This window comes from Alexandromys fortis, unplaced genomic scaffold (assembly GCF_014885135.2).
Source record: "Alexandromys fortis isolate MF-2015 unplaced genomic scaffold, M_Fortis_MF-2015_v1.1 scaffold_92, whole genome shotgun sequence".
In the NCBI taxonomy this organism is placed as follows: domain Eukaryota; kingdom Metazoa; phylum Chordata; class Mammalia; order Rodentia; family Cricetidae; genus Alexandromys; species Alexandromys fortis.
This window is the reverse complement of record NW_026067972.1, coordinates 1555520-1567850: the sequence shown is the minus strand read 5'-3', so window position 1 is coordinate 1567850 and position 12331 is coordinate 1555520. Positions and strand designations below refer to the sequence as shown.

General features: G+C 46.2%; 1 protein-coding gene across 2 annotated transcripts in view; it reads left to right on the top strand.

Annotated features, from left to right (window-relative positions):
• Positions 1-5495, top strand: part of Msantd3 (Myb/SANT DNA binding domain containing 3) — a 22940-nt gene extending 17445 nt beyond the window's left edge. For both annotated transcript variants that reach the window (XM_050156081.1, XM_050156080.1), the window contains exon 3: positions 4356-5495. In XM_050156081.1, the coding sequence (XP_050012038.1) occupies positions 4356-4765 (410 nt within the window). In that variant the 3' untranslated portion in view covers positions 4766-5495. The remainder of the gene's footprint in view (positions 1-4355) is intronic.
• Positions 5496-12331: the final 6836 nt, after the last annotated feature.

Sequence of the window (12331 nt, the reverse complement as noted above, 5' to 3'; positions counted from 1 at the left end):
TTGAAGGGCATCTAGGTTGTTTCCAGGTTCTGGCTATTACAAACAATGCTGCTATAAACATAGTAGAGCATATACTTTTGTTGTGTGATAAGGCCTCTCTTGGGTATATTCCCAAGAGTGGTATTGCTGGGTCCATGGGTAGGTTGATCCCGAATTTCCTGAGAAACCTCCACACTGCTTTCCAGAGTGGTTGCACAGAACTGGGCATTTTTAATAGCAGCCACACGGTTTATGAGAAGTTATATTTAAATTTTTGCATTGTATCTCTTTATGAAGCTTTCATTAAATCATGTGAACGTTTCCTTCTGGGTCCCCTTTTCGCTGTTGAACCCAGTTCTCTCCTAGGGTGTGAGCTCAGGTACCGAGGACTACGATGGATTTCCAGTCTCGGCACACTTGCATCCTCGGTCAAGTGTGTTAGCTGTGTGTGTTCTCTCGCATTGCATCCTGTACTCATTCGCCCACACGCTACACCTGTGCTACAGTGGGTCTGCCTTTGCTTTCCTCACCTGGAAGAGCATGCTGAAGACCCAGGTCTGCTGTTGTGTGTAAGCCCGGCCTTTTCGTTTTAGTTAACATGTAAACTCCGTTCTCACAGCTGCCGCATCACACTCATTTCCTCAGGCATCTTTCCTTCGCTCTGGTGAGCTAACCGGACACTGTCCTGCACAGTTTTCTTCTCGTCTGTTCGTTGCTGTAGTAGGCTTCTCCTGAGAGTGTTAAATTTACTCAAATTACCCAAGTGATAGAACACCTTCCTGGCTGAGTTCTCGGTCCCAGGAAAGTCTTCCCAGTCTTTGCATAGAATTGGGCTGTTTTCTATTTTGGGTGGCATCATTTCACCTGGGAGAGAGACGGTAGGGTATACGTTTGCAGCAGGCTGCCATTCCCAGGCTAGTCTTTTTTCCTATGTGGGATCGCTCAGCCTGAGTACTAGCATCTATGTATAGGTGCTAATATTTGTTTGAAAATTACTTTACTGGTCTGTCTTGCTTTAAGTCCTGTCTTCCTCCAGTCTTCTTAAGAGGTCTGGCTGTTTTTCTTGGAATGCGTATGGCGGCACACATCTTAAAAAGGAATCATTTCTTTGCTTACGGACATTACATTGCTCTATGATTTTGTTGTTATGCGGGCCCGGATCAGAGTCCTGGATTCTCATGTTGCCACATGGCCTTGGATGCTAGATTTGGTTTCCTGGCGTCATCGTGTCCCCAGAGGCTGTAGACTTTGACTGAGGGACTGTAAAGTGCCGGTGGCTGTGTGGTGCACGGGACGGGCGCTGCGGGCAGTGCCACCACCGTGTCCCTGAAGCCTAGGATTGTTCAGATAAAGGGGACTGTCTGGGAACTGGAAGTTTTACCTTGTGAATGGGTGAACTTTAAAGGCGCATAGGCGTGGGCTCGAGCTGTGAGGGTAGAAGTGTCTGTTTTCAGTCTTCAAAATCAAAACCATTTTCAGATCTGAGATGGGAAAGGAAAACTGGAGGTAAAGTGGTCGAGCCTCACGTCCGAGGGCCTCTGCTCAGTGTCGCCCTTCGCATCCCCGTCTTCTGTGTCAGGTGGGGAGAGATGTGCCCCACTGTCACCAGCTCTGTCCACATGCATTTATCCGGTGCTCCCTGACGTCCCAGGCTCTGCGCTGGGCTCTACACGAGAGTGAAGTGAGAGGCTGTTTCTCCCTCCAAAGAGCTGGAGACTTTTTCTCCTTTCTTTTTTTTTCTCCTTTTTTCTCTCCTTTTTTTCAGATTTATTTTTAAAGATTTATTTTTATTTATGTGTATACGCATTTTGCTTGCATGTGCACTATATGCACGCAGTGCCCACAGAGACCAGAGGAGGGCATCAGATTCCCCTGAAATCAGAGTTCTGGGACTCAAACCTGGGAGCTCCAGAGGAACCACAGGTGTTCTTAGCAGTCTAGCCATCTCTCCAGCCCCAGATAATATTTTTGAGACAGAAATCTGCTATGTAGCCTGTAGCATGATTATTAAAAACCCAGAGACAGATATTGGGGTTCAAGCTGAAGATCAGAAAAGCAAAGTAGCAAGTCACTAGAGAGCTCTTACCTCTACCAAGACTCAGGCAAACAAAGGCGCGATCCTGTCCTCTGTGTGACTGCAGACTGCATGCTCTCCACCAAACCTCAGACTGCAATGAGCTCTTGTCTCCTCCTGCCTTATATACCTCTCTACCCAGCCATATCATTCCTGTCTCAGTCTCCCTAGTGCTGGCCTTAAAGACGTGTGACTCCTGAGCACTGGGATCACCTTTGTGTGAGTTCTAGTTCCCTTTGTTTAGACAGATTCAAACCCAGGGTGGCCTTGAATTCACAGAGTCCCTCTTTCTCTGTCTCCCAAGTCCTGGGATTAAAGGTGTGAGCCAACACTCCCTGGCTTCTAGTGGCTTAGCTCTGCACTCTGATCTTCAGGCAAGCTTTGTTAATAAATAAATAAAATATTGCTATAGTGGCCCAAGCTGACATCACCTCAGTCTTCTACATACTAGGAGACAGGCATGTGTAATACCTGGTTTCAGCCAGTGCCAGGAAGACAGAGAATTTGCAGGAAGGACACTGAGTCCCGGTGAGAGCTGTTGGACTTGGTAGGAGTACCAGGGAAACAGTCTCACTATCTAGTTGATACTAAAGTGTTTGGTCCCCCTCCCCCCAGACTGGAGAAATGGCTCAGCACTTGAGCACTTGGGAGCATTGGCTGCTCTTCCAGGGGACCTGGGTTCAGTTCCCAGCACCCACACGGCAGTTCACTGTCTGTACCTCCAGTTCCAGGGCATCTGGCACCTTCACACCAATCACATAAAGAAAATTAAATAAATTATTTTAAAAAGGTTTTTTTTTTCCTTCTCTACTAAAAATTTCTGTTTCAGATTTCTGCATTTTCTTTAGCCTTAATTAGAGACTCCTTATGGCTGTTACCTCAGCCCTCGGAATGGAGTCATCCTGACAGGAGCCATTCTCCTTCCATTAGTAGACCATTACAAATTGGGTTTCCCCAGCAGCTGTTACCATTCCCAGCATCTCCTCTTCTAGGATCATGTACTGGACATATCACGTAATCAATTTTGTTAGTAAACTAGTATTTTCTCTAAGGAGAAGATTCTCATTACTGAGAATGCAGAGCTTCTCAAGACGGTATGGCGTCACCGCTAGAGATCTCCATGGGAATGCTGGAGGTGTAGAGAGTGCTTGCCCACTGTGAGAAAGCCCTGGGGTCAGCTCTTAGCTTCACTTGAAACCAGAGGTGGTGGTTTGCATGCCTGTAATCCCAGCCGCAGGCAATGGAGTGGGGAGTAGAGGCAGGAGGATGAAAAGTTAAAGGTCATCCTCAGCTGCACAGCAAATCTGTGCACAGCCGGGGATGGAGGCCCTATCGCAAACAAGCAAACAAACAAAAAGATCCACGAGCTGTTGGAGTTAGTGGTTTTCTTATTGACATTCTCTAAGACTAATATTATAGCCCTATAGAAATACCATTGTACACACCGCATCTACAAAAGGAAACTTTTTATGTCCATGTGCTCTTTTCTTTGTGTATTCAGGCCAATAAGCATCACTAGCCATTTACTGGGTACCAAGGAAGGTAATTAGTATCTGCGGATAAATGAAATGAGCAAGGCCTGGTGCCAAAATGGAACACTGTGTGCTGAGTGCTGTTAAGGAGAACACTTACGAAGGAGAGGTCTGAGGTTTCAGAACAACCAGTGTTGGCCCTGAACCAGCAGGGATCGCAGAGGAGGTTGAGAAAGAGAAACTGGTGTGTGGGAGGGCTAAGTACTGAGTCTAACGCCAAGTTGTGAGAATAGTGAGACACAGAAGCATGACTTCAGAGAATGAGTGTTTGGGGCAGAACCCAAGTGCACACAGGAGAGTGAAACAAGGAAGAAGCAAGGTTGGGACCAGATTATGGGGTTAAATTGACAATAGAGCCAGAGATGGGGACCTTGGGAGGGGGTACCGAAAGGAGGACAGGTGAATGGAACAGGGGCCTCCATACTCCAAGGAGCAATCAGGGAGGAAGGTGGCTGTGAAAAGCACTTAGGGGAGGGTAATGGAGGAAGGGGATTTCAAGTTTGTCAGGTGCTGAGGAGAGGGTAAGGGACCTGAGCACTGCCTCCTCCCCACAGTGCTGGGGCTGACAGCAGATGAAAGCGGGATCTCTGACCATGTCCTGGAGATGTCCCAAGGACAAAAGTCAGGTGCGGTCAGAGGGCCGAGTGCAGACCCTGCAGTGAGGGACGCTGCTGTCTGGGATTGGACTGACGTTTTTCTTCTGCCTGTAAAGTCTTTTAACATGTTTCCCGCTACTGTTTTTTTTTTTTTTTTGCCGTTATTGTTCCCAGAATCCTTTGCTGCTTCCAATAGAGAACTGTGCGACGAAGAGAAAGAGTTCGTCCATTTCCCAGTGTGTGAGGGGACCTCGCAGCCGGAACCTTCGTGCTCAGCCGTCAGAATCACAGCCAATAAGAACTACAGGAGCAAAACCACTCAGGAAGGCGCCTTGAAGAAGATGCACGAGGAGGAGCACCACCAGCAAATGTCCATCCTCCAGCTGCAGCTGATCCAGATGAACGAGGTGCACGTGGCCAAAATCCAGCAGATAGAGCGTGAGTGCGAGATGGCGGAGGAGGAGCACAGGATCAAGATGGAAGTCCTCAACAAGAAGAAGATGTACTGGGAAAGGAAACTACAAACTTTTACCAAGGAGTGGCCCGTTTCCTCGTTTAACCGGCCCTTTCCCAATTCACCCTAAGACTGGGGGATGGCTCCCTTGTAGTTAACGTGTGTTGGCAAGGCAAGTTTGGGATGGGACTTTGGCGGTCGGTAGCCTGTAACGGAGCTATGCCTAGGAGAATTAGAGTGATAGTAGTCAGTTATTTAAGAAACCATTCAGGTAAACAGCTGCGTCCCAGGTACCCCTCACGTGGCCAAGAAGCTGGTCCAGTCTCTGAAGATCACCACTATGCGTGCTAGAACTCACTGAACGTCATGTTTCTTAATTAGAATTCGTAGAAGAACCATGTGTGAGTGCCGTATTTTCTTTTCTTTTCTTTTTTCTTTTCTTTTTTTTTTTTTAACGAAACGCAAGTGTGATGAAAAAGGAGTTTGGCTGGTGATTTTTACTTTATTTTTTAGTTTGTTTGTTTTTTCAGCTGACAGTGGAGCTTTTGCGCCCAGATTGCTGGGCAGCCTCCCCCCCCCCACACACACTGTTGAGGCTGCCCTGCGCCCGGCTGTTTCTCCACCTTTTGGGTGTCACTCTGCAAGTGAGGATGTCCGGGAAGCCCAGCCTTTGGAAGGGCATTTCCGAACAGGGCTCACAACTGCCTTTTAAGGCTTTTCCCAAAGAGGCTTTCCAAGGAGTGTCTCCCACAGTGGTGGTTTTAGTAGAAGTAGGGATAGAACAACGTTGAGGGATTAATGTTCAGTTAGGTTCCTACATTCTGTTTGTTTTATTAAAAACGTCTTAAAATGTTACAGTACCACTGTGTATGTTTTTAAAGGTGCTGCCAGCCCAGCCCAGACCCTCCTCCCACCCCGACTTTTTACTACTGAATGAATGGTTGCACATGAATCGTTGCCCTGACTTTCGTCTCTGGCCTCCTTAGGAAAGGGCCTGCTCTCGCTGTGTTCATCAAGGCCTTAGCTGATGGTGATGCTGTGTTGCTGGGGTTGCACATCAGCCAGGATTAGGCTTTGTGAGGATCTGTTACCAACATATTTGGTGATATGGATGGATAAATGGTGTTTTGATTGAGCTGTGAGGTTTCTGCTATAGCCTAATGTTAAAAAAAAAAATAAGCAGAATGATCTTTTAGATCCCTTTAGATTGGGGCTGTGGTAGCTGGAAGTCGCAGAGTGATGCTTCAGTGCCCACGCAGGTGAGCGTTTTCTTGGAATGAGATTCTATGTTGGGTGGGGGGTGGTAGTGGTCAGGACTGGTGTGTTAAGTGTGGCTCTGCATGAGGGTGCTGTGTGACTCTGGCCAACTCCCTGAAACCTTGACCTGGTGCTTCCTTTCCACAGAACAAGGGAGTTTAGCTATATCATGTGTGGAGCCGGTTTCAGCTCTTTAGCCATGGTGTGGCTTGTGCCACCCTGTGTGCTTGCGGCTGACATCATGGCAGCCTGGAGGGTGTGGGTCTACACAGGGCTGTCGCCAGACGTGGCCAAGCTTTGGAACTTGGGTCCTGGGGCCTGTAAGGATTTGTGAGGTTCTCCCAGACTCACAATCTGTGCACTGCATATAACGTAAGCAGGTATCAATTTTGTACATTGAATCTATTTTAAATATTTTAGAGGAATTAGTCCATTATTTTAGATATATCCTGAAACGAGGGACTAGAAGTAGGATCCTTTCATGAGGGTTTTCTGTTCTTAGTTTTTATTAAATGGATCCTTCAGAGAATGAAGGGTTTTAAAGTCTCGAGTTCAGATGGTGTGTGGAGGATAGGAATCGATCCCTGTGTCCCTCTTCAGGATCAGGACAGGGATGGAAAGGTCTAAGCACAGACGTAAGATGAAGAGGGTTGCCTTTGCTTCACCTACTGATCTATCAAAACATCTTACTAAGATGCACATCCCAGAGTGAGGCGTGAGATTCTTCCTGCTCTTTGTGTCAGTCCCAGGTTATGCCTGATCTGACGGTCTGCTCAGCACATCTCTGAATGCCCAGACTTAAAGGGACCTCCGGAAGCTTTGCATCTGTGATGTGGTGGTTGTGCTTTTCTAAGAATTTATGACTTAAACTCACAAACAGCAGCAAAGATTAACAAAAAACTTCCCCACACCATAGTGCATTTTAATTGGACTATAAAAGCACTGAACTAATTCCTGACTGAACAAATGCAGGATAATTAAGCCGGAGCCTAAAGCCCCTTGCTATACTGCTAATGGTATTTATGAGTTTGCAGTAGAGGTCTGCAATGTTTGACTATGTGCTCGAAACAATATTTTATAATTAATTAGCCCCACTGGGTCTCCCTTCCAGAGGTTCTGAATCAGTTGACAATGGGTGGGGCCTGACATTCAGTATTTTTGGAACCTTTATAGGTGATTATGATGCATCGTTGAGATTGAGAACCACTTTGTGCAGAGTTCACGATTATATATCTGTTGATTCTTAATCCCACAAAGCCATGATGAAGTCAGGAATTGATGCTCAGAGAACCCATCTGGCACCAGGCCTGTAGCTAGTAAATAGCAAAAGAGAACTTCAGGCAGGATCTCTTGGTTCTGAAACACACAGCCCCACCTGCTGTCTGTACCCTTTCTCTCGCAGCTGTATCAAGGACTTGTTTTATGACGAGACTTGGGTAATGTTACAGAGTGCTTGCTGAAGCATCTTCATTCATGAGCAAACACAGCACATCCCAATTCATTTTGCTGTTAAGGCCGTCATTACTTGAGGTGGGAATGCAATAATCATTTCTCGACAGGAATTGTGGGACAGATACACATGAGAAAATATTAAGACATGGCGGAACATCATGGACGTTGGGAGGGAGGGCTGGTACCCGGCGGGCTGTGGACTTAACTGGTACACATCGTCAAATGCTTTTTCAGATAACGGAAAACGAAGGAAAGCGAGGAAAGGAGTCATAGAAGGGGGGTGTTTGAATTGAGGCTTTCGAGCTGACATTTTGGCAGGTGACTTGGAATGCGGAGCACATCACTCCGTGACACGTGGATGGGAGAGAGAAGAGTGAGGGAGAGGGGGATTTTCAGATTAGGTCAGAGCTGTGCACCAGGAGGAAAACCAGAAGATGGAACTGAGAGGAGAGGAGACTGAAGTTGGGGCTTGCAAGCAGGAGGGCTTGGCTTTGGTTAGGTGAGGTGTCAGGACCAGGGGGAGGTGAGGAAGTGGAGACCGGCGTGAAGGGTAGAGGCTGACTTGGTGATGGTTTTTGTTAGAGAGGAGTGGGAGATGTTCAGACCTAGACTCATGAGGGAATACTGGTGAGTGACACGAAGGGACGATGCAGATGTCCTCTAGGACATACGGCTTGTCGTAGAGGAGCCTAGGTACAAACACTGGCACTTGTTCTCAGGTCTTTGGCTGTCACATCTCTGCCGTGACTTTTCTCCTCTTTATCCTTGTTCCTTCCACCTGGTCCTTGGTCACCCGACTCATTTGGCACTGCCTCTGTCACTAATATCCCCATTGCCACTAAAGGCCCCTCATTTGATATCTCTTACAGCAGGTTTTTTGTTGCTTGTTTGTTTTTTTGTGGTGGCCTCCAGTTTTTCTCTAGGTGGTTGGCACCCACCAATTTGAGGTGTTTTGCTTATTTTGTTTCATTTTGTTTTTTTATGTCCCATGTTGAATAGAGAAATCCTGTCTGGAAAAGGTTGGTGACCTCCATGTATTAATATCACACTTCTTTTTTTAAAAAAAAATATCAAAGATGGCATCCTACCCAGTGGGTCCACAATTTAGGGCTGTTTCAAGGGTTTTGCCAGGACAATCTCTAAGAGCATTTTCTTTTGTTTCACTTCCGAAGAGACTGGGAGGCAGAGATGACACAGTGGGAGAGTACATTTGAGTTGTCAACAGCCTCTGCCGTGTCAGGTCAATTACATCAGCACTTGGTTTAGGCCAGAGGAAAGGAATGATTGTGCCTCCTGGGAATGTCACAAGGACCTGATAATTATATTTGGCAAAGCTATGAGGAGTGGCTCTGTAATGTCATTGCTGAGAATTGCCCTTTTAGTAGCATTTCTGGACGCCTGAGCTTTTCAGGGGGATGGCACTTCGTTTCTGCTTGCCGTCCTCCCTGCGGGGCTCTTGCCCAGGCGGTCCACCTACTCCTCCCTGCCTCCTCTCCCCTCCCCAACCCCGTTTCTCCAGCCCCGTCTGCCCCCACCACAGCTTCCACTCTCCCAGGCTTCAGGTGGAAGGTATAAGGATGCTTGTCCCTGGGATGCTTGGAGGATGGCTCGTTCAGCCCCTGAGGCGGCCTTGGTCCATGTTTCTGTGACTTGCTTCCATGCTACAGTTGCTACCTTTGTGTTCGTGGGACTCAAAAGTCATGGGAAAGGTGACCAGGAACCTGTGACAGCAGCAGATGCTTCCCCAATTGTGCCATATTATTATGCTCTTCAACAGAGTTTAACTAATCTCTGCCTCAGTTTCTCCATCCGTGAAAGTGATGTAATACTTATCTACCTCCCTTGGATGTTGTGAAGATTAGTATGTGTTGGTAAAGCACTTTTGAAATAAAGAATGATGACAAGCATTTGACATTACTCTTGTCGTGGATGCTCTACTGTTGAGAGGCTGGGCTGCCTCATGGTGGAAGCCAGAGTGCTGGGCTTCCAGGCTTGGGCCGCCATGCCCAGCTTAGGCAGAGCTAAGGAGAGAACTCAAGCCTTCTTACCTAACAGACAAGTACTCTACCAACTGAGGTACATTCTCAGCCCCATGATTATTTTCAAATGAAAAATTTCAAGATTGCATTTCTTTAAATAGTCCTTTGGTACATTTAGAGTGAGATTCAATTTATAGAAATGCGATTTATGCATACTTTTAAAGAACACAGCTGTTGACTCTCCATTACTCAATACAATTACAGGCTTACAATCTGGTTATTACCCCAACAGTGTAGTCTACTGCCATTAGATGGGAAATGTTTGTGTGCTACCAGAGATCAAACCCGGAGCCTCACACATGCTAGGCAAGTACTCCACCGCTGATCCACACCCCAGCCCTACAGGGCCATGTGGATCTGCTGTCCTGTGGCCTCCCAAACATCAGGCTGAAGAGCTTGTAGCTACCCAGGGGATTTTCCTTCTAGGGCAGAAGTACAAGAAGCCACGCACAACTGCAGAACAGTCCATGTTCTGTTTGTTACTTCTGCTGTCCTTGGCCTGTGCAGTTGATATGGCTGAGCCCACAGCCAAGAGGGAGAAGTAGATCCCTCCTCAGAAGGTGAAGGGAGGAGATGAATATTTTTGAACAATAGTTCAATCTGTCATATTATTACAATGAGGAGGGGTGCTTGCTAGACACCAAGGACTCGGGAGTATGTCATAAACCAAGGAACAGAAAATCTAGTTGGAAACTGCATTTCCCATCCACCTCTAGCGAAGCACCTCCCTCCTCTGTCTTTCAGTTTTTCAGAGCAAAGGGACTGACATTGTAGTAACAATACCTTGTATTTCACTTATGACACAGACCCCTTGGCTGCTGATAGGATCCTATCCAGAAGGACTCATGGAAAGTAGAAGCTGTCCCAAGTTCAAAGTGCCACAGGCGCAGGGCTGCTGTCCAACATTGCTAGCCTAGGGAAAGATCTGCAGTAAAGCTCCGGTAGAGTGACAGCCGCCTTTGCACCATCACGAAGTAAAAACAACCGTAATTGGAGGCTGAAGAAATGGCTCAGTAGTTAAGAGTGTGTTTTTGTCCTGAGCCCACATCAGTTCTCAGCACAACCCTGGTAGTGGCTTATGACCCCCTGTAACTCCACCCTCTTCTGATCTCCTTGGTACGTTGACTTACATCCGCATACCCAACCACAGATGCATACAAACAGACATAATTTTAAAAGTAAATTAGAAGAAAAGAAGTTGAAGTATTGTCATTTACTGTCTGTATATTTAGAAAAGTACCGGACACAGAGTAAACTGTAAACCTTAGTGTATGTTTCCCAAGGTGGATTACATGGAGATTCAAAGATTTGAACCCAAGGGTTCTGGGTCTAGGCGTCACACTTTTAAGAGTCCTAATACACAGAATTCCTACTTTGGGCTTCTGTTCAAATATTTTAGCTTTGCAAAGAGCATTTACCTCCCGGGTATTTGGTAATCACCTATAAATTCCTACTCATGATTGCAGTAGCGTTATAGAAGACACTTGAATGGAACCGCCCCGCAGACTGAAAAATCAAAACTAAAAACGAACAAACCAAAACCCTACACCACAGTTTTGATTGTGTGTGTTCCAAGAGACAACAGTTCTCACTCACAGTGACACCTCATCTTGATTCTTCCCAGCCTCCTCACCCAGGGAGCACACTGAACACGATTATCATTCTGTTTCACAGCCGGGCTCGGTGACATCACTCCTGGTGACCCCTCTCCCTGGAGTGCTCCCAGCCTCCCTGCAACTCCCTATCACCTGTGCTGCTAAAAGTTTGCCAGCTCTTCAAGGTCAACTGAACACCAGGACACCCTCCTGGAACCTGGGCTCCTGTCTCACCTTCGCCGACAGCACATCTTGTGACTGTGAACAGGAAAGACACTAAGTGTCTCTTAGTCTCTTTCCTCTTACCAAGGTCCTTGTTGGTAAAATAGGAGTGTCTCTTAGTCTCTTTCCTCTTACCAAGGTCCTTGTTGGTAAAATAAAGAGTATCGAGAAGAGGGTGTCTGACTCTCATCCCTGTGCTCTGATTAGCTTAATTCTGAAGTTAACGAATCTTTTCAATTTAGTGCATGCAACCCAAATTTCCACTTTAGCGTTCTCCTTAAAAGACAGCGTACACATAAATGGAATTTAAATATTGCATCCAGGCGACTCAGTCCCGAGGCTGAAAGTACCATTTGTTAATGTCATCGATATTGGGATCATGATTGTTCTTAAACTGTTTATAACACAACCTAAATATTCAATATAAGCATTTCTATACCAGGCTTTCTTGGACTTCCAGTCCCCACATCATGACAGCGTTATTACTAATTATGAATGCTCAGCCTTAGCTTAGGCTTGTTTTTGGCTAGTTTTTTTTTTTTAAACTTAGCCCATTTTTATTAATCTGTGTGCTGCCCCGAGGATCATTTACCTTATCTACATGCCATTCATTCTGCTTCCCTGACTCCTCTGTGTCTGGCTGACTGGCTGGCCACCAGCTGGTTGGGCCCTGGAGGGCTGGTTCCCAGTTGACCAATTGGCTCCCCTTTTCTCTCTGTCTGCCAGCCACGCCTATCCCTCCTCTGCCTAGCTATTGGATGTTCAGCTTTTTATTAGGCCAGTCAGGTGCCTTAGGCAGACAAGGTGAAACAGCAACACACACCTTTACATAGTTAAACAAATGCAATATAAGTAAACACAACACATCTCTACACAGTCACACAAATATTCAATTACAAAGCATATTTCTGTATTCTAGGATCAAAGGAGTTGTTGCTTCCCCAAATGCAATTTTCTCAATGAAATCTGAATAATTACTTTTTGTTTTAAAGTCCTAACTCTAGATTTTATAGAGTTCTTCTATTTATAAACTCTATTCTCAGGCAATGATAAGCCAAGAATTGTAGATTTTGTATATCTAAAAAGATTCCTGAGGGCTAGGAGATGATTCAGCTGGTAAAGCGTTTGTGT